We start from the raw sequence: 27,025 nt of genomic DNA, 5'->3' as shown, positions 1-27,025 counted from the left end.
TTACGCAGACGTCTATGTGGTTAGGAACTGAAGCTGCCTCCCAGCCTCACATGAGTGAAGCAGATCCTCTATCCCCTCCCATGACTGCCACCCAGGCCAACAGCTTGACAGCGATCTCATGAGAGACCTGGAGCCAGAGCCACCCCGGAAGGCAGCTTCCAGATCCCTGGCCCTCAGAAGCTGTGTAAAATAACAAATAATTGTCACTTTATGCTGCTAAATTCAGAGGTGATTTGTTATGCAGCAATAGATACTAACACATTTACAGAAGCTTCAAACCTAAACCCCAGCTCTGCTGATTCCCAAGGCTTCTGTAATGACACCAGATCAAAGCCACTTTTCTTCACTCGCTTCCCTCCTGCATTTTTGTCTCCCATCAAAACTTTACCTACCAATTATTGAACAATGACTCTCTTACAGGTACACACAAGCAACTTACATATATTATTTCAGTGCATTTCCAATTCACCTGCGAAACAGGCATGATTATGGAAGGCATCTAATAAAATCACACACCTAGGCAGCCAGCTGGTTCCTAAGCTAAGTCTTTAGCGGCAGCTGTTCTCTTTATGTACATCAAGCTGTGTGGCTGTGCAAGGCACCCCCAAGCCCTCAGCACTTGAGACAGGAAGATGTATATGGAGAGAAGCCACAGGGTATAGTGCTCAGGCATGGTGGGAGGAGTGGGAATGTAAGTGAGAAGCATGACGGTTCTCTGGCAAGCCTTATGTAATTCACCATTTGGGCATTTCACTAATCATAAAATGCTGCTCTACCCCACCTCTTGTCATATATAAGAGAAATAATGTAGTTCCTCAAGGGGCTTTTCTGGATCATGGAAGAGTATACCAAAATGAACACCATGGCCCTTCTTTACAGTAGAGATTGTTGCAGAGATCAAAAAGAAATCTAATATAAGCCAATCTCACTTTGGAATGTCCATGTCAAAGTCTTAAATAAATAAAAGTAATCAAAATCCAGTATCACATTAGGAAAACAACATATCACATCCAAGTGGGGTTTATTCTGGGGTTTCCCAGCATTCAGGGATCATGAAAGATCCCAGTATCACATTAGGAAAACAACATATCACATCCAAGTGGGGTTTATTCTGGGGCTTCCAGGATCTTTCAACATTAATAGCATTCACATAGTATTAATAGATGTAAGGAGAGAAAGTGTAAAAAACTTTAGAAAAAATTCATTTATCATTCCTACTTTAAAAAAGAACACTGTACATCAGCAGTTCTCTTCCAAGGGTTCTGCAAAATCAAAATTATTTTCATAGAAATACTATAATACTACTAGTGTTTTTCACTGTCATTCCTCAGAGCATATAGCAGAGGGTCCCAGCAGTTACATGATGCATGACTTACCAATGAATTGATAGGAAGAGCAGACATGAGAACCCAGCTGTCTTCTATTAAGCTAAGCAGTAAAGTGATTTGCAAAAGAGTAAAATGGTGCCACTCTACTCACTGATTCTGCTTTGGTACCAAAATATGCCAACTGCTCATTAAAACTGCACTAATTAATATATCATATAACTGGATTCTTGTTATTAAAAATGTATCAACAAACAAATATTTTTTAAATTTACCAGTTTTAACTTTTAACATGGTACATATCAATAGATAAAACTCCTATAACAACTCTTTGGGATATACAATAGTTGTTAGAGCTGAAAAGGAGTAACCAGACCCTAATGTTTGAAAACCTCATCTATATACCAGTTAATGTTCACTTTCTTAATTATATATAGGTGTTTTTAAAGTGACAATAGTAGATAAAACCCATTTATAATAATAATAAGAAAAGAGAAACCTAACTAGAAATTGTAAAAGCTAATGAAGAAAATTTAAGATGCTCCTGAAAGACATGAAAGTATACGAACAACTGGGACCCACAACTCAACTTCATAAAGAAATTAATTCTTCCAGGTTTTTACATAAACTTAAATCCAATTAAAATGCCAAAAACTTTTTTTTTCAGATGTCAGACAACTGATTCCAAAGTTCAGATGGAAAAATAACTTAGAAAACCTGAAGTGAAGAGCAGTGAGCGAGGCTTGAGGGGGTCGCCTTTCCAGACACTGATCAAAGGCTTGTGGTGCCAAAGGTGCGGTCCCCACCGGAAGACACCTTTGTCCCATTTTGTTCTCATGGTGCATTTTCTCATGGTGCTGGGATTCTCTAGACTCCAATGACAATACCCCGTTTTCTTAGTTTTTGTGCAGCCTGCATTTTTCCAGTAAAATTTTACCCAGTGCAATAGGCATATCTCTTAAAAAGACTTATTCTACTTTGCCTTGAATCAGGTCTGTTTCCTTAAACAAGTGACACCCTTCTTTTCCCTTACCCAGCTGGCTCTGAGTGGCAGCTATAAAGGGAAGGAGTTCTGTGCCGGGTCAGAACACCGGGCCTGCTCCTGGATCCTCCTAGAGGAGAACATGTCCTAGGGGACCAAAGGACAGCCCTCAACCTCTCTTTGGTTTCTTGTCTGTGAAGTGGGGTGAAAATGAACCCAAGAGAACAGAGGGAAAGGTGAAAGTGAGACAGGGCAGGGAAATGGGACAGGGTAATTGTCATTGTAAATTCTACTTAGCCTGCAAAGAAGTCCCAGCTTATTCTTTAACTTAATCTATATGCTGTTCTTCCTCTTCTTCCAGTCCCTTATCAATTAAGCAACTTTTTAACCAGGACAGGAGAGAGACCTCGGAAGTATAAATGAACCTTTGTGGATAAAGAATGCCAAGATCCAGGTCAACACAGTGACCCTATTCTTAACACAAAACTTCAAAGGAATTATGAATCGCCAATATGCATCATGCCTTATGCTGACCCCTGCCCAAAAGCCCTTACAAAACCCCAAACCCTTAAGTGTACCTCCTCTCTGAGGTCACCCACACTCCCATCTGAGTGTATAATGTCTTATAGGAAATAAACCTTCTTGTTTCATAAGCTGTTTGCACTTGTCTCTGAACTCTTCTCTGTGATAAAGACAAGAACTCACTTACCTCCACCTCTGGTGGTAAATGTCTTTATCATTTTGCTATTTCATTCAGCTTTCTGGTCTTAACACAATCCTTTTCTCCCTCCCTGTTTTATTTCAGATCAATAGGGAAGTGGAAGTTCTCAGAATATAAACTCATTCCATGCAGTGCTCCATGGCTCCCCCAAATCTTGGGGTGCTAGGGCCTTAGTGCCCACGCCGTGCAGATTTAAGTGGACACTGGACGCCAGATGACTCTGGCTTTAGGAGTTGGCAAGGGATCTTCCCTATGCCAAGCAGGAGTTCAACAAGCTTCCCTTTCCTCCCTGTGCTCTTCCTTGCTCTCTACTGCCTGCACAGCTGCTGCCATTCACTGCCACTCTTGCTTTAATGAATTCTTTCCTCACCTACACTCGGCTGACCTGGTTGAGAATTCTTTTCTCAATCAGAGTCATGAATCCTCTCCTTGCGGGCTGTGGTTTCACCTAGTGTGCAGGGAGAGACTTCCTCAGACACAGTGGCCTGACAACAGAAGAACATGCCACCCCAGGACATGTCACTTTGGCACACTGATATTCAGAGCTGCAGGCACTGAAAAGACAGCTTTCTCTGAGCTCCCCTTACCTGCTTGAAGACGCATCATCCAAAAGGGGCCCAGTGGTCATCAATCCCCTCCGAGGAGTGTCACCCAGCAGCAAAGATGGACTCTTATCCCAGAGAGGAGACTGGTCGCCGTCACCACATCCGGATACACCTTGTCACAAACTGTCACATCTCCGCTATGTTCTTCTAAGGGCCTAGTCACCTTTCCCCAAAACCATGTACTCTCCCCTCAGAGGCCTGCAGCCCCTCCCCTTGCCCCATGAAGACAGTATTTAGTTCTGAATGGAAGCTGCCTTGGGGCTCCACATGTCTCCCTGGGCACCTCCTGTCCATACATGAGGTCTACACATTAACAAACTTGTTTGTTTTCTCTCGTTAACCTGTCTTTTATTACAGAGGTGTCTGCTGAGAACTCAGAAGAGTATAGGAAACATTATTCTTCCTCCCCTCCAACAGTAATATGAGGATTATGAAAAGATGTATAAGAGATCATATTCCATGTCAATACCAGCTTTATCGAGAGGCCCACAGGTGTCATGGTGCAGAGCAGGGGCCCTGGGCCTGGCCTCCTGGGATCAGTCCAAGATCCCCACTCGCCACATGTGCACCCTGTGTCCAGTGTCTGAGCCCCATCGCTGGAAAGAAGAGGAGGTAACATCACTGCCTGTGGTGCTGGCAAGGACTGGTGGAGCCAATTTATATAAAGTGCTAAGAAAAGTGTGGGCAGCTGGGGGTGCCCTTGGCACTGACTTGTCACCTACTGTCCAGTCTCCTTCCCATCACAAGGATGACAGAGCTCACGGTTCCCCCAGTGCTGCCTCTGCTCTGTGGGGACCCAAGAATGCAGAACCTCCCTCTGCTCCCTCACAGCCAAAGGAAACAAAGAACCAGCCAAGACAGAATGGAAATCTTCAGTGCAGCCTCTCCCTGAGGCCCTAACAACCATTCAGTCTCAGGGACCACTGGGGGCTTGGGATTCGATGAAGAACAAGACCAATTTTAGGTCACCTGGATTACAAACAGCATTATCTGTAATCACGCTTGAGGGGTGGTGAAATACCAAGTCTTAATGAAAGCTGCGGAGGGTAACCACACAATTATCTAAGTCTTTTCTAGCACATTTTTAAAGAATTTTTAAATGAAGAGATAAAATTAGGACATGATATGAATAATAAGATACTGTAACTACTTGTATGTTTTAAGAAGTTTCTAGACATGGTTTTCTCAGAAAAAAAATACTAGATATATTTCTCCTGAAAAAAATTTTTGTCTGCCTTGGAGAGGCATTGAAGTTGCAATTACTTCTCTTAAAGTGGTAAGTAAAGGATAGTTTTATCAGAAATTACTACAGTGAACTAGATACATTTTTAGGGGAACTCATTCTTCAGGATAATCGAACATGTTATGAACATAAAATAATTATAACAAAAATTATGTTATTTTATGGTGGTAACACTCTCTCAACTGTAAAAAAAAAAGATTCAGCTTCTCAGTCCAGATAAACACAAAAACTATCATCATTCCCAATATCTGAGCTAATGAAGTTAATGATGGGAATTATTTGAAAATTTAACCACATTCTTCACAATAACAACAGACAGAAAATGTACACCGAATCTCAAAACATTTTATCCATTTTAGAAATGGAAGATATGTGAAAATCTATGCTGGTTATGGAACCTACTAAAAAAATCCAGTCATGTGCTCTGCGGAAATGTATTTTTCCTCCTCCCTGGAGTCACTTCAGAGGAATGTCACATCTCTGTCTTGGAGGCTGAGTGGGATAGAGACAATGCAGGTGACTGCTTTCACGTGTGTGAAAACCACACCCTGGTCTTACTAAATACCACATCATTGGCTCCAAAGGAATCAGACATTAATTTCACATGCAAAATAATAGAATTTTGGTCAGGGAAGAAATGTGCAATTGAAGAGAAACTGTCAGTGTTGTTAATATAACAACTAGGATCAAATTCTTTTTCCTCTCTCTTCCTCTTCTATGTCTAGTGAACTTACTATATACATAATCTGTTATATACTAAACTTAACATTTAAACTGATAAAAAGCATTGTGTACCATCTCTTTTTATTAAGTTGGTTGGAATATGATGCTCTCAAATGTCAGTCTGACAAATCAATAATTCTCCAATGACTCCTTCTCCTAGTAAGAAGCACTCAGTCTCAGGCATGGAGGGAGGTCCAGGCAACCGAGCTGATGCCCCTTGTCTGTAGGGCATTTGTTCTAAGACCCCCAGTTGATGCCTGAAACCATGGGTAATACTGAGCCCAATGCAGACTGTTTTACTCATTCCCTGAAGAACTTTTTAAGATGTATTTATTCCCATTCAGGAGAAACCACTGGCAGGATTTCCCAACCCAATATCCGTGGAGAGAAAAATCTCTCTCCTACAGCGTATTAGGTTGGTCCTTCAGAGAGATACAAAAAGGTCTGCAAGCCATTTTTTGGGACTGCAAGCCATTTTTGTGGGACTCTGCTTTTTTCCTACTCTGATTGTTACTGTCAAAAATGCATCCACCATATAAGGTGAATAAAACTAAGCACACTGAATAAAACAGAAAATTAGCAAATAGGCTTCATTATATTCTATTTCAAAGCTATGACTATACTACAGTGAACAAAGACACACAATGAAAGAACCAGAAGATTTTTTGCAAGGATGGACTTGACATTATGTAGGTAAAATTCATTTTTACTTGCTAATGTCATCATATGACCCTGGTGTGTCCTTATGATAAAAAATTTTATTGGGCTTACTACTCATGTGACATGCTCTCTGTTTCACTTAAAAATTTTGTCTTATCTAAGACTTAAAAAAAAAACAGACTTTATTTTTTGAGTAGTTTTAGGCTTACAGAAAAATGAAGCAGAAAGTACAGAGAATTCCCATATGCTCTCTCATCCCCCACTCTATTTCCCCTGTCATTAACACCTTATATTAGTGTAATATATTTGCTACAATTGATGCGCTGATACTTAACTAAAGTCCATAGCTAACATTAGGTTTCACTCTCCGCGTTGCAAATTAGTTTTGGCAAATGAATAATGATATGCATCCACCATTACGGTATCCTACAGAGCTGTTTCACTACCACCCGAATTTTGTGTTCTCCACCTCTTCATCCTTCCTTACTTCTCCCTCAGATCTTAAATATCTACCGATATTTTTCCTGTCTCTATATTTTTACTTCTTCCATAATATCACTGAGTTGGAATAGCCTTTTCATAGAGCTGGAATTGGCTTCTTTTGCTTAGCACTATGCATTTAAGTGTCCTCCAATGTCTTTTTGTGGCTTGACAGCTCATTTCTTTTTATTGCTGAAAAATATTCCAATGTATGAATGTACCACAGTTTCCTACTGAAGAACATCTTGGTTGCTGCCAAGTTTTGACAATTATGAATACAGCTTCTATAAGTTTCCACACGCAAGTTTTTGTGTAGACATAAGTTCAAGACACACTCCCTTCACTTCAAAAGACCATGGTCTGACAAATATTAAAACAAGTATTCTGAAGTAAGTGCCAATGAAACCATTAAAAACATGAATATACAACTGGAAGTCCTAGCCAGTGCAATCAGTCAAGAAAAAGAAGTAAATGGCATCCAAACAGAGAGGAAGAAGAAAAATTATTTGTTTGTAGATCATTTATATATATATATATATATATATATATATATAAATCTTAAAGTCTTCACCAAAATACTTTTAGATCAATTAATTCAGTAAAGTTGTAAGGATAAAATCAACATATGAAAACCAGTAGCATTTCTATACACTAATAATTATCTGAAAAAGAAATAAAGACAATAGCCTCAAACACAATAAAAGCCTTAGGAATAAATTTAACCAAAGAGGTGAAAGATCTGCACACTGAAAACTATGAGACACTGATGAAAGAAACTGTAGAAGATACAAATAAATGGAAAGCTATCCCATGCTCATGGATGGGAAGAATTAATATTGGAAGACTTCACTCTGGAAAGACTCCCTATTAAGATTCCAAAAGCAAATCAAAATCAATGATTTGATGGGCTATCAAATGAGATATCACCTCACATCTGATAGAATGGCTATTAACAAAAACGACAAGAGATTACTGTTGGTGGGGATGTGGAGAAAAGGGAAGTCTCATGTTCTGCTGGTGGGAATGTAAACTGATAGAGTCACTGTGGAGAAAAGTATGAAAGTTCCTTAAAAAATTAAAAACAGAATTACCATATGATTCAGCAATTCCACTTCTGGGTATGTACCTAAAGGAGATGAAATCACTATCCTGAAGGGATATCTACACTCTCATGTTCATTACAGCATTATTAATTTTAGGCAAATTCTATCTGGAATCCTTAATAACTGAAGAGTCCTTCTTGGTGTTAATGACCTCAGATTTTTTTCCTGGAATAAACATGACATGCTTAGAGAAACTAAATTTATTTCATAATGATGTTAAGTGCAATAGGAATGATTATACTGTGTTAAGTGTCATGGTTTTTTAAAAAGTAAAATTATATTACATATGTTTTCTACATCTCTAAGTATAAATTCATGTAACATGTTATAGTACTGTATATTAACATTTTAAATTATACTTTAGAGATTTTGAGCTGGCTTTTTGAGATTCCCCTTTCCCCACTGCATTTCTGGGTAATGGCTTCCAACCTGTTTTTGATTAAATAAATGCCAGAGTCAAACCAGATCAAATCAAAGCAAACCAAACAAAATGCAATGTAGCAGATCATCAAACCTGAATTAAAAAAGGTTTTATAAAGCCTTAACTGTTCTGTTGTATTTTTTATTGAAAAGTTTAGCAGTAGGATTATGCAAAAATAAATAAAACGAAAAAAAAATTTCAACAAATAATACTGTTAGGATAACTCCATTTCTGGTTTTTGAGAACAAAGATATTTTATATATTTATGAAGCTAAATCAATCCATGAAAGGATAATTATGTACCTTAAAAGCCTTTCAATTAAACTGTGCTATAAATCTGTGAATTCTGAGTAGACAGCTTTTCATTGCAATTGAAATATCAATCTCTAGGCTGTTAAAACTTTGAGTGGTTAGTTCATATTTTTAAAATTAATCATTTTCAAAACCGCAGTAAAAATGAGGGCATTCTTTATGATCTCTTTATGAACTAACAATGTAAACAAACTATATATTTCTATCTTTATACAAATTTAGATGGCTTTTGGAATAATATATAGGTTACACAAGACTATTGTGCCTAATATAGGAGATAGTACTTACAGGGGCAGCACTATTGGAACTGGCCCTTTAGAGTGTATATTGTATAACCATGCCTGACAAGGGTGTCCTCCACATAGTAGTTGAGTTCCCCGAGGCCAAGGATGTGTGGCCTACAGAGTCTGAAAGATGCCCTGAATTCTGGGCTGTTGGAAACAGCAAATGAATGAAACAAGATATTCAAAAGCCATGAGTAAAATATCCAAGTAAAACATACCTATAACACGACACCCATAAACACAGCTACATCACAGGGGAGCACTGCTCCCTAGAGCCCTTCACTTCGCAGGATGGATGCACACAGTGGGGATCTCACTCCTACTGCAGCTCCTTTCTCGACCAGAGCCACACTCCCCCATCCCCTTGGCTCCCTTGCTGTGTATCAGACTGTGGCGTAGGAGATACACTGGTCTCAGGCCTGGCTCGGCCACTACCAGCTGTGTGCACATGAAAAGTCACATACATACCATGGCCATCCATAGTTTCCTCTAGAAAATAACCAAAGATCAAGTCTTGTACAGCATGCTCATTTCACCTTCTAGAAATCTCCTGATAAGCATCTGCAAGTTGAATAAGGGAAAGGGAGCATTTGGCTTCAGGGTGGTTCTGCCCCCAGGTGCTCCTTGGGATGATCTTCAAGCAGGAAGCCTAAAGAGGGGTGCAGCAGGGGGACCCCCCAGAGAGCACTCATACATGCTCCTTGCTGCAGGGACCCAGAGGACAGGAGCCTGACTCCCCCTGGATGGTGCAAAAATGACTGTTAACAGATTCTGCCTCCAACAGGGCACACAGAGGGAGGGACCAATGAGCAACTCTCAGTGGGTGGAGCAGGGCAACAAGTTGAGATGGGATCAGTTTGTCCACTCTCAGAGCAGGAATGTTTGCCAGGAGTGGATGTGGGCAGTGCCACGAAGCCAATGTGGCGGGTCCTGGGCTGCCAGAGGATGCAGGCCATGGACGCTAGAGCTGGGCCACCAGATGTCCAGGGGAAGAAAGTGGGCAAACATGGGAACATAAGGTACTGTCTGCTTAAAACAAATAAACAAGCATGCAAAATCCAACTCGTATCCTTGCAATACCTATGCGTGTGACCTCATAATCCTGTCTCACCAAGAGCAATAAAGCTCAAGTTGAATTTTGAGCAACAAAGTCAGTTAAGTCTCAATTCTTATCTTTCATAAATTCAAAGAGAGAGGAAAATTCAATATGGAATTTAACAATGGCATTGCTATACCAAGTTGAAATATATATAAATAAGCCTTTGGAAGACAGACCTGTTTCAGTCTGATCCTGAATGAGTTGAGAAGAAAATTTTAGGGCATTCTCATCAATCTTCATTTGTCTTATGCTGTGAACCTATGATTTAATCTAATAATACATATGTAAATATAATTCCCCAATGCCTCATCTATATTTAAGGAAACATACAAAAGACAAAGACAGCATCAAAACGGAAAGAAATATATGAGATTAGACATGCTTTCTTATGAATGCTCATAACCATTGTTGATTCCTTACACAAAGTTTTCTGGTATTAATCAAGGACATTCCGTGTTTGTTACTCTGAGTCACATGGTTTAACATTTTTATGTAAGAAAACCAGTAATGTTATGTATGTAGATGTCACGATCAGTTACATCGCTAAAAGTGTAAGCTGATTTGAATTTGAGCTATCTACAATGTGAGTCCACAAAAGTTGACATGAAAAGCAGGTTAATAATAGGCTTTAAAAAGGAAAAATTAGAGAGGAACTACATTTTGACTTATACTTTTATCATCAATCCAGAAAAATGTAAATAGTGAGCCATGCAAAGCTGTTTTGCTGTGATCCTATTTCTTACAAGGGTATAAAAGTATCAACCCCTCAAATGCCGAGCATTAGTAAGCAAGTGATGCCATGGTGGAAAAATGTGTAGGTTTATAAATTAAATATTATGTGATGGAACTCTGCTCATCTTACACAAAAGTGGCAATCTTTTCTTAAGGAATTCACCAAGGCTTTGGGACGAGGGATGGGGTCACCACCTGGCCCCACACTTTGCAAAGGCTGAGCCGGGAGCTGCAGACAGCAGCGGGGGCGCGTGCTCACCACAGGCCTGTGAACGTCCCAGAACGCCCTCTCTTGGCTGTCAAGGATCTTCCTTTCGATCTTGTCCCTCTTCTTGTCCACTCTGTCAACATCGCAACAATCAACAATGAGTGTTAACTGCAGGGCCTCTCTGGACCGCAGGGGGCATCTTGAGCACACTTCCCCAAGACTCACAAGGACTCACTTAGCTTGTGCTTCTGCTTGCATGAAAATGAACTCCCACTTCCGGGCAAAGGCTCTCTGCAGCCTGGCCAGGCTCTCCTGGAAAACACAGCACAGCTGAAGGCATTCTGGCGCTCGACCTCGCGACTGCCATCTAGCTTGTCCACCACGTGTATTTATCAAGCAAACAAGGACAGAATTCCTAAAATTGGAAGTGCCCTCTGGTTCTGGTAAGTCAGACTCACTGAAGGCAGCTAATCCCCATTCACCATCAGAGGAAACAGGAAAATCTATCACCCATACTGATTTTTAGGAATAATTGACTCTAGAGAACACAACTAAAAGCCCACAATTCTAAAATTATCTAGTATTAAAAGAGTGCTCAGGTCTAATCCATGGGGTTTTCTGTTCCCTCCAGCCCTGAGAGGCAGGAAGTAGTCATTCCACTGAGTCTGTCTATCCAGTTCTTGGCCATAATGCAAACCCGTGGCAGCCCCCCACCATTTCTGGTTGGCGCTTCAAACTCAGCAAATCACAGCATAATGACTCCCCGAACAAATTACTCCAGGTTAATTTTACCTGCTGGGAGATCAACCTGAGGATTTTGCACAAATGATTTTTCCAGGGTAAATGCTCTTTCAGTCTCTAAATTGGGATGTCTTCACTATAGATAGTATATATCTCAAGCTTTTACCTTTAAGTCCATTTAGCAAATAAAATATGCTTCCCCCTTTTATTCTGAGTTTGTGTGTTAAAGGTTCACTGTGCTCAAGGTGAATGAGGAGAGGCAGGAAGCAAGTTGGGCATTTCACTCAGTAAACTGCCTGATCCCTGGAAATCTGATCCTTAACCTCTGTACGTGTAGGAAGTTAACACAGTCCCCAGAAATGACCACAGGCCTTATTTCTGCTTATGTCATGACTCGCTTTGCCAGCGAGTCCTTTGTACTTACAGCTTCGTAGTCTGCCAGCTCCAGCCTGGCCTTGTTTTGCATTGTTCTCTTACACAGGTAAACCGCTGGAAAGAAAAAAAAAATCAATAATTTCTCAACTGCTTATAAACCCTGAGGCACTCACTAAAAATAGAATATAGCAGGATAAATCAAGACATATTGGTCTTTCTCCCTTTTTTCCCAGTTGTGATATTCTATTTTTATCTTCTTCTTGACAAAAACAAATAACATGTATTGTTATTACAGAAATTCAAACATAATGGTATTTATGGGGTTAAAAGAAAACAGACACATTTAGGAACTTGGTAACCATTTTTTATTTTTTATTAAATAGTCATTACAATTTTAGTGTCCTCCAAAAATAAAGGAAAAAAAAATAAAGCCTTTTAAATAAGATATCAAATGAACTTAAAAATCTAGATAAGTAATAACACCATTTTGCAAATTTTGTGAAGTGGCAATCATTGTTGGCACATTCAATTATTTCCATCTTCTTCTGTCAATTGAAAGAAACTATTAATGGAGATGGAAGGCTTCTTGCCATCTCTTCTTTCCCAAGCGTCAATCATTTCGTCACTAAGAGGGAGGAGAGTATAATATATTCCTAACTATGGCGTGACTACCTTTTACTTCTATTTTCCTGAGGATGAATTTTTTTGTAGTTTTCCATAATACATGACGTTTGAGTCTCATGGAATTCAAGACAAACTACATTCTAGATGCTGAGTAAATCCACTGGATGGAGAGTGTCCAACATTATTTTTCGTAAGGTTAGCTCTGTGGGTTGCCGTGTCAATGCTGCCTTTACCCTAAGCTGCACCACCCTTAGTTTCTGATGATGAAATTCAGCTGATATCACTGTGGAAATGCCTTACACAGGAAGTCTAAGACCATTGCAAACACTGGTGCTCTTTATTCAGAGAGCAGTTCATAAACTATCCTCTCTCTCCAGTTTCCCTTGTGAAGGTCAAGGCAAAGGAGAGAGCCAGCCATAGAGCAAGGTGACTGCTCTACAAACACCAAGAACCCAGGGACACGATATGTGAACATCTGTTTCAATAATTCACCATATAGTTATTTTATTTCAACACTCTTATTAGTAGTGATTTCAAACTTGGTGATTTTCAAAATGACTAATTTTCAAAATTAGAAAAAGCCCAACTAGAAATTATGGTATGCTTTGCTATACTGTTTCTAAAATTAATTATAGTATTCACATTCCATTTAGAAACTATTTTTATCACAATTATTTAGATCCAGGCCTGCAGAGAAAGCTGTTGTCTTGGAAAAGTCAAGTGAGAAAACTTTGTCTTTACACATTAAAAAAAAATCTAAATTTGCTGAAACGATTCTATCACAGCCTAAATCTTCCAAAAAGAAGGGCTGTTCCCCACTGTGGCTCCGCATCTTACTTCTGGTTTCCTTTGCCCTTGCTTGCTCATGGAGTGAGGCTTCTTCACTGGAGAGATGCTGATAACCACGGGTCCTCTGCCTTGACCAGCAGCAGAAACTTGGCCAGTATCCTTCAGGATGACTACATTGTTTTTCTCCCCACTACTCTTAAGCTGCATCTCCAATGTCTGAGGGAACCTGAGCTGCTTTATGAAATCTAAGTCAGAGACAAAACACTGGGCAACGTACAGGGAAGTCTCTTCAGGTGCTGTGTTTGAACCTAAGAAACCCTGATCCAAAATGTGGCAAGCCTTTCTCTGTCTTCCCAAGACTTAATCATATTTCCAGCCCTCTTGGACTGATCTTAGGACTCATAGATGGGGTTGGTTAAAATGTCATCTAATTCTGGAAAACTGCCCTAATTTCTTGAGAAAAGAAATTATAAGCCAGATATCATCACCTTTCTTTCATTTGGCTAAATTCTATTGATTCCAGTAAAAGTACATCTTCCGAGTGAGTGGTGTGTGGCACCATCCTGTAATTTCCACACTGTACTAATGATTAATTCTAATCTAGTTTTGTGCAGGGTTTTCTGTGCAGGGTTATGGGGGGGCAATTTTAGACAATTTCTGGGAAGTATGGCATGTAAGTCAGTTCTTGCTTCTTACATCTACTCCAAGGTGCAAATATATTTTGTAATTTTATCTATGCAGTATGGATATATATTTAAGATCTCATGATTTCTGGATTTTTTTAAAAACATAAACTGAAATTATCCTTAATTTCCCTCTAAAGAAAAGAAATAATTATCTTCTTTAAAAACAGAATTTCCAATATAATTCCTTGAAGCTATTTTAAATTCATGTTAATACAGTACTATAAAATCTAATATTTATTTAATGATTCAGCCATTAAGAATGCATTTGTAAGACTAGGTAAGGAGTAACAATAATTTAGGGAATTTTATTTTTTTAAACTTACAACTCAACAGCAACTGAAATATTAATTAATTTCAAGAAAAATTTTAAATCTTACATAAAATAACTAGGGAATATCTTATAAAAAGTTTTCTGATATGTTCATTAAGACTGTGTTACTATAAAGTAGTAGTAGGAATTCACTCTGGGATGGGATCAAATATGGGAAAATGCATCAAGATAGGAGAGGACTATTATGGTAACTGAACACCTGGGCTGTGAAAAATCTTCAAATATTTGCCTTGAAAGTCCAGTCTTAAGGAGAAAGAATTCCTTTAGGACATCTCTGGAATAAGAGACAAGAGCTACAGGTATGAACAGAATTAGAGCTGTGGACTACTGCCTCCTCCTTAAGGAAGAGGAATTATCATCTAAAGATTCTACCATGGAGCCTACTTTATTTTAAGGATTCAACAGAAACACACATAAAACAAGGGACTATATCGGTCAGTTGGCAAAAATGTTCTAACCAATGGCTTGCAGGAACCTAACCCTGTATTTCCCCTAGGAGAAACGGGTCATATTCACTAATTTAATGTTAGTGGCAACTTTATAGAAATAACTACCACAAATAACAAGAATGGACTGTATGTGTTTGTGTCTTACTCCTTCTATTGGAGAACAATGATTAAAATGGATATTTTGTATAATAAAAAGTACACCTACAAAAAACATTTAGAGGCTCTGCTAGGTATCTACAGCAACTCCTAGCTTTTCATTCTCTCATATGTAGCATTATTACCTCTTTTGCTTATAGCATTTAGTATATTTTTTAACTAGTACTGTATCTAATTTTCAAATGTGGCATAATAAATACCATAATATAACTTTTGTCATGACATTTCTGAACCTCTGCTTTAATTAAAATATTAACTTTCAAGCAGATGTTTCATAACTGGGTCAAGGGTTTTTGATCTCTCCTTCTCTTACATTTATCAGGCAAAGCAATCAGTTCTGAGAACCAGTACCTTTTCCAAGAGTACCTTAATAAACCATCCAGTGGCAATGTGAAACCTAATCAATAATTCTAAATGGCTATGCAGCTCTAAATGGATGACTGACTAATCTGTCCACTGAATCCGGATTAAGAGTCATGAATGATACTTCTGGATGTCTGAATTTGTTTCCTCCCTATTCCCTTCTCTTGGCTTCCTAGACAAAAGGAGTGACACATAGGCAGAATGGTATAAAATAATAGTATAACCAGAAGGATGAGGTTGACCTCCTAACTTACTGGCTAAATCACTCAAGACATTAGATTCTTACTATGCCTACTGTCCGGTCTTCTGACCGTCAATGTGGAAAGACAAATTCACAGAGATCAAGGAGAGACCATGAGTGTAGTAGAAAGAGCAATGGTTCATAAGTTTTGAGATCTGAGGCTCTGGCTGCCCTCATTGATTTTGGACAAGTCACTTAACCTCCCTGAGACTCCAATTGGTCACCTGTGTAATGGAATAAAAATACCTGCTGCACCTGTTCCTGTATCCCTGACCTGACTGAGGTTAGGGATACAGGAGAGGATGTACTGGGGAGCACTGTACTAACTCCCAAGGGAAGGTAATCCATGGAAGTGTTAGATATACTGTCCTTTAAATTCACAGGAGAAGGCTCTACTTAAAAGAAAATTACAGAGAGTACTTGTACAAGCGAAATATCCTTTTAAAAGCCTTGTTGGGTATGGATTTTTATATAAAGTTAATATTTTTTAAAAGAGACACTAAGAGAGGCCCCTTGTGAGTTTTTTAGTGTCTCATTTGCTAGGTGTCTGCTTTGTGTAGAACTGCCATGAACTAACACCGCCAAGAATTTTTAATAATAAAGATTAAGTACATATATCTTGTTGTGTCTGGAGTGCACTGCCCAATGAGTTTGAAATCTTCTCCAAATTTTTTCCTAAAATAGATTTCAGTTTTGAACACATGACCAGTTTTTTTCCTAACAAGCAATTTGGTACCATTCAATTATATGTTTTTATTTTTAATTTTGTTCTTCAGTCTTTCTACTTTCTCATTCTTTTTTATTCTAAATATTTATCACTTCAGTACTGAAAACCCATATACAACTAAGTGATCAATATTTTCTGTTAATAACTTTCAGATTTCTGGGCTATTGGAGGACAAAAAAAAGAAAACAGTTCATTTCCAATTCCTTTATTTATTCATTCAATAAACATTTACTAAATGCCTACTACATGCCATGTTCTGATCTAGGTGATGAGGGCGCAGCTTGGAACAAAATGGACAAGGGTCCTATCGAGTGGGGTCACCTTCTAGAGAAGTTCAAGTGAAGGTGGCTTGGAGCGGGTAGCGACTTCCATCCGCAGAGCGCAGGGCAGTGGGGAGGTCGGGGGTAGCGGTCAGGGGCTGCCGTAGTGCTGTCCTCTACCTGCAGAGAGCGCCATCAAACCGATTTCTCTTTTGTCTCATCTGGTAAAACTAAAAGATGGTAGTTTTACAAAGATTTTAAGAATCTTAAGGGTTTGAGAAGGTTTATGTGGAATAACTTCATTTGGCTCCTAAGTATCTTCAGTTCCTGGAGAGTCTCTGCCTTTAAGGTGAGAAACAGACAATGAAAGAGAGAGAGATGAGTGTGTGAGGCTATTGGCTGCTTCTGTCCTGCAGAGAAGTATCCACCAGGTGCCAGTCTTCTTCCAAGCCTCAGGGACACAGTGATGAGCCCAGAGGATCATCAGGGTTCTTAGCTTCCCTGCCCTGGTCTAAAGTGTGACAGACAATGGATGGTACTATGAATAATGTAGTAACAATGCTCGTATTTACAGAATGTTCTTCATTTGCCAGGAACTACTCAAGGGACCACACAATACTTTGGCCACAATTGACAAGCAGGTGCTATTAACTCCTCATTTTGCAGATGAGGCAACATATAGGTAGGATGAGATGAAGTAATTCTTGGTTGAGCCATGAGTCAAAGTCAAGTGTTAGACACTGGAACCCATGTGGTTAATCACTGGGCCATGATACTGGGCAGAATGGGAGGTGGGAAGAAGACAAGAAGGTATGCGAGGGTCTGAGTTGCTTTAGATTGTAGACTCCACAAAGACCTCTCTGAAGAGGTAACTTTTGAGTTGGGGCCTAAAGTGGGAGAAGGAGCCGGCTTTAGAAAGCTCTGGGGGCAAAGAGCACCCAGCGAGTACATACAGCAGGAGGACTTCCCTGAGCAGGGAATCAGCAGGGTGTATTAAAGGAAATGCCAGGATGGGGGCCAGCAGGCAGCTGAGTCCTGGAGAGGAGCAGGAGGTAATGTCAGAGTGCCAGGCTGGTCCCTGAAGACGGGAAATCTGGCCATGGCTACAGTGTGGCATCTAGCACATGGGAACCACCAGGGTTGTAAGGGAGAGGAGTGAAATGAAGTAACTCACATTAAAAGATCACTCAAGATTACATGAGGCAAATGATTATAAGAAAGCGAGAGTGGATAACACAATTTTTGATAATAACAATAACAATAATAACACTTATGCATAGTTGTTATCTTAATGATAGCTAAATACATTTATTTTTGTTGCAAAATAACCCACCTCATTTCTATTATTTATCTGAAGAGAGAGCAATCTGATATGACTCATGTGGTGAATCTGAAACTCGAACACAGAACATCCTAGATGATGGAGAATCAGAAAATAGCTCTGACAGTGTTTTGTGGTAACCCCTCCCAATGTACACTGGAGATTGATGGTGGCTGAGAAAAGCAGTCAATAGGGTAGAAAAAGCTTATTTTAACAGTGGCTTGGCCAGCCTATGTGCAATTCCCTCTCAAAGTTTCTATCTCTTATTTCCTAACTCCTATTTGTCAAACAAAAACTGGTTTGCAGAGTCTTGGATCCCCCACCCCCTTGGAACTTCTCTCCTCAGTTCTTCACAGCAGCCTTAGTAAATGAAATCATCTGTTTCCTGACTGACAGAACTGCAATGACCTGTGAGGTCTTTTCTCTTCTTTTTAGGAGAAGATAATTCTAATGCTAATAATAGCTCAAAGATAATAATAGGGATAACAAAAATGATAATAATATACAGTTAACACTTATCTAACTCTTGCTAAGTACCAGACACTGTTTTAATGCTTTACAAATTATAGGCAGACTTGGGCGATACTGCAGATGTTTCCAGTTCACTGCAACAAAATGAATATCACCATAAAGTGAGTCCAATGAATATTTTATTTTCCCAGTGCATATAAAAGTTATGTTTTATACTATATTGTAGTCTATTAAATGTGCAATAGCATTATGTCTAAAAAAATCAATGTATATACCTTAATTTAAAAATATTGTATTGCTAAGAAATGCTAGCCTTCTCTCCTTCCATACAATCATAATATAAGTTGGTCACGGAGATGGTAGTACAGCATAGAGCATATAGCCAATGATTCTGTAACATCTTCCTATGTTGACAGATAGTAACCTCAGTAGAGGGGGTGAGGATTTAATTATGTGGGAAACTGTTGTACCACTGTGTTGTATATTTGAAACCAATATAAGATTGTATATCAATACTTCAATTAAGAAAAAAAGAACTGCTAACCATCATTTGAGCTTTCAGGAAATTGCAATCTTTTGCTAGTGGAGAGTCTTGCCTCCATGGCTGACCCTTCAATGGCTTGATGGCTGCTGACTAACTCACAGTGGTGGTTGTTGAAGGTTGGGGTGGCTGTGACAATTTCTTAAAATAAGACAATAAAGTTTGCCATATAGATTGACTCTTCTTTTCATGAATGATTTCTTTGTGGCATGCGATGCCATATGGTAGCATTTTACCCACAGTAGAACTTCTTTCAAAACTGGAGTCAGTCTTCTCAGATGCTGCCACTGCTTTATTAACCAAGGTTCATGTAATATTTCATATCCTCTGTTATCATTTCCACAGTCTTCACAGCATCTTCATGAGGAGCAGATTCTATCTCAAGAAATCAGTCTCTTTAATCATCCATAAGAAGCAACTTCTCATCCATTCTAGTTTCATCATGAGATCACAGCAATTCAGTCACATCTTCTGTCTCCACCTCTAATTCTAGTTCTCTTGCTATTTCCACAGCTCCACTTACTACCTCCACTGAAGTCTTGAGCCCCTCAAAGTCATCCATGAAGACTGGAATCAACTTCTTCCAAACTCCTGTTAGTGTTGATATTTTGACCTCCTCCCATGAATCATGAATGGTCTTAATGGCATCTAGAATGGGGAATCCTTTCCACAAGGTTTTCAATATAGTTTGTTCAGATCCATCAGATGAATCACTGTCTATGGTAGCCATACCTTTATGAAATGTATTTCTTCAATAATAATACTTGAAAGTCAGAACAATTCTTTGATCATGGAATGCACAATGGATGCTGTATTAGCAGGAAGGAAAACAACTTTCATCTCATTGTCCATCTCCATCAGAGCTCTTGGATGACCAGGTGCCTTGTCAATGAGTAGTAACATTCAGAAAGGAATCTTTCTTTCTGAGCAATAGGTGTCAACAGTGGGCTTAAAATATTCAGTAAACCATGTTTCACAGTCACCAGGCTTTGTTGTTTCATCTCTGGAGCACAGGCTGAGTAGATTTATTGTGATTCTAACAGGCCCTAGGGTCTTCAGAATGGTCAATGAGCACTGGCTTCAACTTCAAGGTATCTGCTGCAATAGTCCCTAACAAGAGAGTCAGCCTGTCCTTTGAGGTTTTGAAGCCAGGCATTAAGCTCTTCTCTCTAGCTAAGGAAGTCCTAGATAGAATCTTGTCCCAATAGAAGGCACTGTTTGTTTCACTTGAAAATCTGTTGTTTGTATAGCTACCTTCATTAATGATCTTAGCTAAACTTAGCACTTACTGTCTGTCAATGGGCTTAGAAAGATCATCAAGAAATAAGTGAACCACATTGTTCCACAAACCCAAGAAAAACATACAGTGGGTAACAGGGCATTCTCAGTTGAACAGATGAGGAATCATTTTTTAAAGTCAGTAAATTGATGCCTTTTCTAATTGGGTCACCTGAACATGATCTGTCCTCTCTGAGCCAGATGCCTAGAAATGGGAATTTTTATGTATTTTTTTTCTGACTTCACAGTGTGTTTTTGAAGGAAATAGTCATTATAAAGTTCTTGCAAATGTATAAGGTATGATGTAAACTTAAGATTAAATGTATCTGCAATGGAACTGATCATCAGCTTATTTAGTCAAGTCTGATTATAGTTCTAAGTGTACCTCAGATTCAAAAGAACATGCATTTTTAGAAATAGAATTTGACTTCATGACCTTAGCAAAAGCTTTGTTTTTAATATCAACAGTATGTTTATAATTTGGCATCTCTCCATAATGCCTACATTTCTTTAAGCTATGGTCAGCCAAACAATATTAAGAAATTAAAATGGATGCATTTTTTTCAAATGTAGCATGTAATTTTGTATTAGTTTAAATGTATTCATTGTTCATTAATTCATTCAATGTGCCAAATAACGTTCTAGACTCTAAGATACAGAGATAAACAATTTGGTCAATGCTCCTAGTCTTCCTATTCCTTATGGTAAACTGGGCGGAGGCAGATGCATAGGTAAACAATAATTACTTTTAACATTTTGCTGAACATTTCATAGAAAGGGAAAAACCACCATAACTGTCCATGATATTTTTAGCATACAAGTCATTTCATGTATTTCCTTTGAGGCTGACAGTAATGGTTTGAGTTAAAAAACATAGGTTTATTATATTTTTAAATTAGATATGAAAGAGAATGGAAAAGAGTTTGGCTAAAGTTCTCGGAGCTAGCAATGGAAGATCCAGGGCTCAACGAGAGGCTTTAGGACAATCAGTCCCAAGGGTGCCTGCGACTCAGGGAGAATGGGAGGATCTTATCATCATCCAGTAAGTGTTGGCCCCTGGGGATGGCAGCTCCTGGTAAAACACCCTCACACCGCTTCCTTATTTAGTGTTCATATAAGTTAATTAAATCAGAGTGTGTATAATGCATCCTATAATTATATGTAAATGGTTCCCTTAGCATATCTTAGATTCTCTCATACACTTGGCTTCCTTCCATCCTTGTTTGAGACTCATAACAATTACATGTCCATTTAGAATATGAGAATAAAGTCAAGTATTATAAATTGCCTTCATCATCTGACACATTCTGATTCATAACATCTTACAATAATGTCTCTTAAAATCTCTCCAAAAATTCTAGGACAAGGGCTATTTTTGTGTTCCTGCTTGACTGTAATCTCAGGCTTCACGGGACAAACATTTCTCATTGAAATTCAGAGATGGTCATCTCAGATATTTACATCTGAGGAAATTACCACTTGAGTCATGGATCATTGGCATTTTCAGAGTTAAATATTGTGCCATTGGACCACCTGTTAGATTCTAGGAACCCAGATTCTTCATCCATCCCTTCAGTCATTCACTCAATAAATCTTTATTGAACAACTACTAAAATTCTGGATGTTGTACTAGGAACAGGCATACAAAGTTAAATTAAGATTTAGTCTTCAAACTTAAGTGGCTCATACTCCGTGGAAAGAGGCAGTTGGCTGACCCAGACAGCAGGACCATCCTCTGACCTGGGCAAAGTGGAGGTCAAGGAAGGCTTTCCTCAATTAGTGATAATGTTTGCTGGGTCCTAAAGGTCCAGCAGTGTTAATCTAGCCATTAACTTTTTACATGACTCAGCTTTTCTTTGATTCTCTTATGCTTTGCTCTATGGGCATAAATGCATTATGATATACAGGTACACATAAGTCCTTAAGAAAAAAATTCTTCTAGCTTCCTGGTAAAGTAGCAGATGGGTTTTTACACAGAGGAGGATGGTAGGACTCAACTTCCTGTCCTTTCCCTTATTTGTTTAGTTAATGCATATTTCTCCCATTGTAGTACCAGAAAACAAATATTTAACCATACTTCTATGGAAGTTACTTTTGAATAAGTCTTAATATCATTCCCTATGAAGTGTGCTATGTCCAGTCATGCTCCAAGAATGCCCTATTTGAAAGAGTGAGCCTTAAATGCTTTTGCTCATGTACTCAGTTCAGAAAAAGAAAAAAACTAGAAAAGCATATTTTTAATTTGACTCTAAAATTTTCAACATAAATTCAAATATTCACCAATCACATAATTCTAAAGTGTTGCAAACATTCACATTGAAAATAAAACTGTTAAATCACTCTTTGAAGTGTTTCCAATGGGCTCCAAATATTAAAGAAAATACGTGAACAAACTTCTGTGGGGGAAATGGGCATTATTCTTTCTTCTTCTTGAACTCATGCATCAATTACATTCTCCCTACAGAATTGATCCATTAGTCCTCCCTGTAACAACAATATGTTTATAAATTAATTGAAATTTTAAAATTTCCTATGATTGTAAGTCTCCTATGCAAATTTCTTCTGATTTCAGTCATCTATACAATTATTATTAATCTATAGTTTAGGAAAATAAAATAAATATATTGCAAATTTTTCTAAATATATCTATTTTTAAATGAAATCTTATTGAAAAACTTTTCCCTAGTATAAAAGCCTTTACCTAACAGGAAAATTTTTATGACACTTACAAAGACTACTTTAAAAAAACTTGAAGAAATATAGTCCCTTAAAATCTACAGTCCCTCTGAATGCCTTGAAGAGTCTGTGACTGCCTCTAGAGGAAAATGTAACCCAGTTCTGGTTTGAAATTTCCACTGAGACAATTTTCTTGTCGAGAGAGCATATTATTTTGAAGTGTGATTTGAAGTTATTAAACACATGAGATACAGACATTTTTCATAAGTGATCTATTATTGTTGCATGCCATTTTCACTTTGACTTAAACTCCAAAATTTTTTTCAAATGATCAGCATTTGGAGGGGTGGCATTTACCAATTTCTTATCACTGCTTCTTGCATTTCATCCTTTTTTTCTTGGTCTAATTTCCAAGACATAAACATAAGTCTTTCCCTATTTTAGGGAGAGGAAAGTCAGAGTGGAGGAAAGCATTGAATCCACTGAATTTTTTTTAGAGGAATAGTTAAAACATGAGCTAAAAGGAAGCAATGTACAACTTTCTCCCAGAAATGAGCAGGCCTGTTAAAGGCACAGAGCTCTGACATTCCTTAAAGCATGTTTTGCTGCATTTTCTGTGTGGTTCACATGTAACAACAGCTACTCTTCAATGCACAGACATATATCCATACTTGAGGAATGAGTATAACATAAACTTATTTTTTCTGTAGCTTTGGACTAAGTCTAATCATTTAGAGTAATACCATGAGAATTTTTATTGAAATACGTGCTTGTTACCTGCAGTTTTACTAAGGAATAACCTTTTTTCTCTGTTTCTTTCTAAATCTCTGTTGTTCTCAAATTGCCCAGAGAGATTCAGCAATAGTAATTGAGATTCTAGAAAGTCTGCTTTAAAAGAGAATATTTTCCCTTTATTATGGATTAGCTGAACAAAGAAGGTTTGGAAGAGTTTATGTCCATTGCCTAACACAGAATATCGATCAGTAGTCAACTGTGTTGATTATGTGAGAAATGAGCCTTAGCTGGTAGAAAACTAATAAAGGCATATGGATATAAACACATTTTTAAAAGCATTAAATAAAAGGCAATTCATATTCTTTCCAATTTCAGTGCATAACGCATATTACTTAAAGTGTTTTACACTTTGCTAAATATACCAACACCATAAATGATACTAAAATATTGCAGAGCACCTACTATTAAAGATTCCCAGTAGCTAGTACTTTTGCCAGTTCAGAGGGCAAAAAAGTTAAAGGCCTTGAGGTGCTAAAATGATCTGTATCACTCTAACTATGAACCTGGAAGCTTAGAATGTGCACCTTAAAATCAATTTACAGTTTCCAAGGAAACCAAGGAAGATACTTCAGGACAAGAATAATGTGATTTGCAAATCAAAATCCACTTACGACTGTTGCTTCCACATTCTGTGTTAATTGATGTTAATACGTTCTTTTTTTTTTTTTTAGAGAGAGCCAAAAAAAATGTTCATGAATCCAGCAATAACTGAGATAGCAACCCTTATTTTCCTCTCTGTCTGCTCCGTTAACATAGTATATGTCAAACATAATGAAGAATATGTAAAAGAGTCCTTTGTTACAGACTAAGATTTTGCCAAACCTTAAAAGTAGAGAATTAGGGCTTCATGAAACTGAGACATCTGTGGGGGTGGGAAGAAAGAGGAAGGGGGAATTCTGACTGAGTAACCATTTATGATTGATGTTCTGCTGGGTAGAAATTGGGATTTGACCCAGTGATTCCATTTTACTGGTGAGAATACTGAAGCTTCAAAAAAAACATGAAGTCATGGACCCAAGGTCACAGCTATTAAATGCTGAGCCAGGATATGAAGCCGTTTCATTCCCAAACTCACTGTTCCCAATGCTTCGTGCAGAAAGAATGGCAAGTAAAATTCAATGTATTCAGGGTAGTCAGGGGGAAATGCTGGAGTGTAGAGTTCAAGTCCAGAGCTGATGCACACTAGACAGAGCTAGAGGTCAGAGAGAGGTCACAATGTGGGTACACTGAAGTTTAAGGTTTGTTTGCAGCCCCTGCCTGTTCGCTCTGCTTGACTGTGAGCTGCTGTCCCACAGTCATCTCTCTTACACTCGCACCTGCCATTGCATGGGCACAATGCCCCGAACCCCACTAGATGCTCAGGAAGTGTTTGTTGAAGAGTCAACAAATGGGTTTTGTCAGGTAAGAAATAAAATCCATCAGTGACCATGTCACTTGAGGCTTTGCATCTTGCACTTCTAATTTCCCGGGGTCCACCTGACACCTGGCATCATGCTGCTACCTGAACTGAGACATGGGCCTCAGTGGGGACATCCTCTGTGTCCACGTTCACTACAGGGGCCTGAGGCAGAGAAATGCTGAACGGGGACCAGGATCTCCAACCAAGGGTCTACAAAATTCACCTCAATGCTGTGCGGGGCACTCTGGACTATTCATTTTGGAAAGGCCCTGTGTATCTGTTGCTTTGACAGGCCACCACGTTTCTCATTTAATGCCCTCTTGGGGTCCTGTACCAGCCTTTGGGTAGGATTTAACCTCCAAAGGGCACTCCGCAATGGCTAACTAGTGTCCTGGTGATTCCTTTCCAAGATAGTGCTTTTGACACATTGTAACCTTGGGGTATTGCATCTGGTGGATTGAACTGAGAACTGGGAGGCATCTGGGCAGAGGAACTCTGGGTTCTCCCTAGAAACTAAGCACAGAAGTTCTTCCCCAGCTGGCAAAATATGTCTAAAACAGAAGTATGCTTAAGAAGGCTTTATAAGCCTTGCCCTTTGCTTTGCCCTCCAGGTAATCAGCCTGAGGTATAGCCCTGGAACTTGACAAATAGCACAGTGATCTGGGAACACAATGTGTTATCACCATTGCTTTCATTATAACAGCTGGGAACTGGCCAAGGCTTTTCAAAGAAACCAGAAGACTGGGCAGCCTTAGAAAAATATGTCTTGACTTAAAGAGAAACTTCTTTAACAAGAACCTGACACCTCACACTTAGCAGCAAAGCATAGCAGAGCCCAGGTTAATCACAGAAAACTCAGCTTGCCAGAATGTGTTCCATAGCAACGATAGAATCGCCTGAGAAAAGTGGCAGCTATTCAAGGTTGCTTTGCTAAGTAGGGACTCAGCCATCTTCCTACTTACCTAACTGTTTACTGTGTTCTAAGCTTGGCCAATAATGAGAGGTGTGACCTTGGCTTGGTTGAGTCCTGTCACTTTCTGGACCCCGGCTGCCTCATCTTCAACTGAGACAGTTGAATTGGATGATCCATCAGACGGCCTCCAGCTCTTGACATTCGCTGGCCGGAGGGAGTCCTAGCTCCGCATTGACACTGATGTTCTGGGTTGGCAGAGAGTTTTAGTGCATCAACTGCAGCACCAGCAGAAAATTCAGGACCTGGCCGGATTCCTTGCTTTTACTTTCTTGCTTCACTTTCCCCAGGGTTCTCAGGGGGCCTTTGTCTAGCATGATTTAAAATAATCTAAATCTCCCTTCTGTTAAGAGAATGTAGGAACAAGTCCCCCACCCCCTATGAAATCAGATATGCAAAATCTCCCTTTAAGCAGGTTTTAACTGAAGGAAATTTTTTTGGCAAATCACTTGGACTAAGAAGTCGTTTTGTTGTTGTTTCAGCGATACGCATCAAAAGCTTCTGTCGCCCAAAGGGAGAACCATGTGGTATAGAATATTCACCCCCCAGATGTAAAGGTTCTGTCTCTAACTTCCCAGGTTGAGAAAATTTCAAAGTAAGACCAAAACCTAAATGTGCAATGGTCTGTTTTCCCTCATCACTCAATATCAAAACAACGAAAAAATCATCTGTCTCTTGCTGATGTGTTACTAACCAGGACTGTCTTTTCAGCTTTAATTGCTAGACCGTAAAAATGGAGTCTTCATGGAATAGTATTGCTAATTCATAAACTTCATGCCTACGACTATTTATTTAGATTATGAACAATCTAAATTTAAATTTAAAAAAATTTCCCTTCTGTTCTTTGATCTTCAAAAAGTCTATATAAGGAGTCAGAATGGTTTTTGTTTTAATCACAGTCACCATGGTTAGCTGTTTTTCTTTAGTAAAACTT

The 27,025-nt window shown here is 38.8% G+C and overlaps 1 protein-coding gene across 11 annotated transcripts in view; it reads right to left on the bottom strand.

The window, feature by feature from the left end:
• The window catches only part of RGS7 (regulator of G protein signaling 7), a 412,379-nt gene that overhangs the window by 58,214 nt on the left and 327,140 nt on the right, over positions 1-27,025 (bottom strand). For all 11 annotated transcript variants that reach the window (XM_057507876.1, XM_057507877.1, XM_057507871.1 and 8 more), the window contains 3 exons: positions 12,064-12,128; positions 11,134-11,210; positions 10,950-11,031 (listed from right to left, as the gene is read on the bottom strand). In XM_057507876.1, coding sequence (XP_057363859.1) covers positions 10,950-11,031; positions 11,134-11,210; positions 12,064-12,128 — 224 coding nt within the window. The remainder of the gene's footprint in view (positions 1-10,949; positions 11,032-11,133; positions 11,211-12,063; positions 12,129-27,025) is intronic.

This window comes from Manis pentadactyla, chromosome 9, assembly GCF_030020395.1.
Source record: "Manis pentadactyla isolate mManPen7 chromosome 9, mManPen7.hap1, whole genome shotgun sequence".
Taxonomy (NCBI): domain Eukaryota; kingdom Metazoa; phylum Chordata; class Mammalia; order Pholidota; family Manidae; genus Manis; species Manis pentadactyla.
This window is presented reverse-complemented; position numbering and strand designations above follow the sequence as displayed.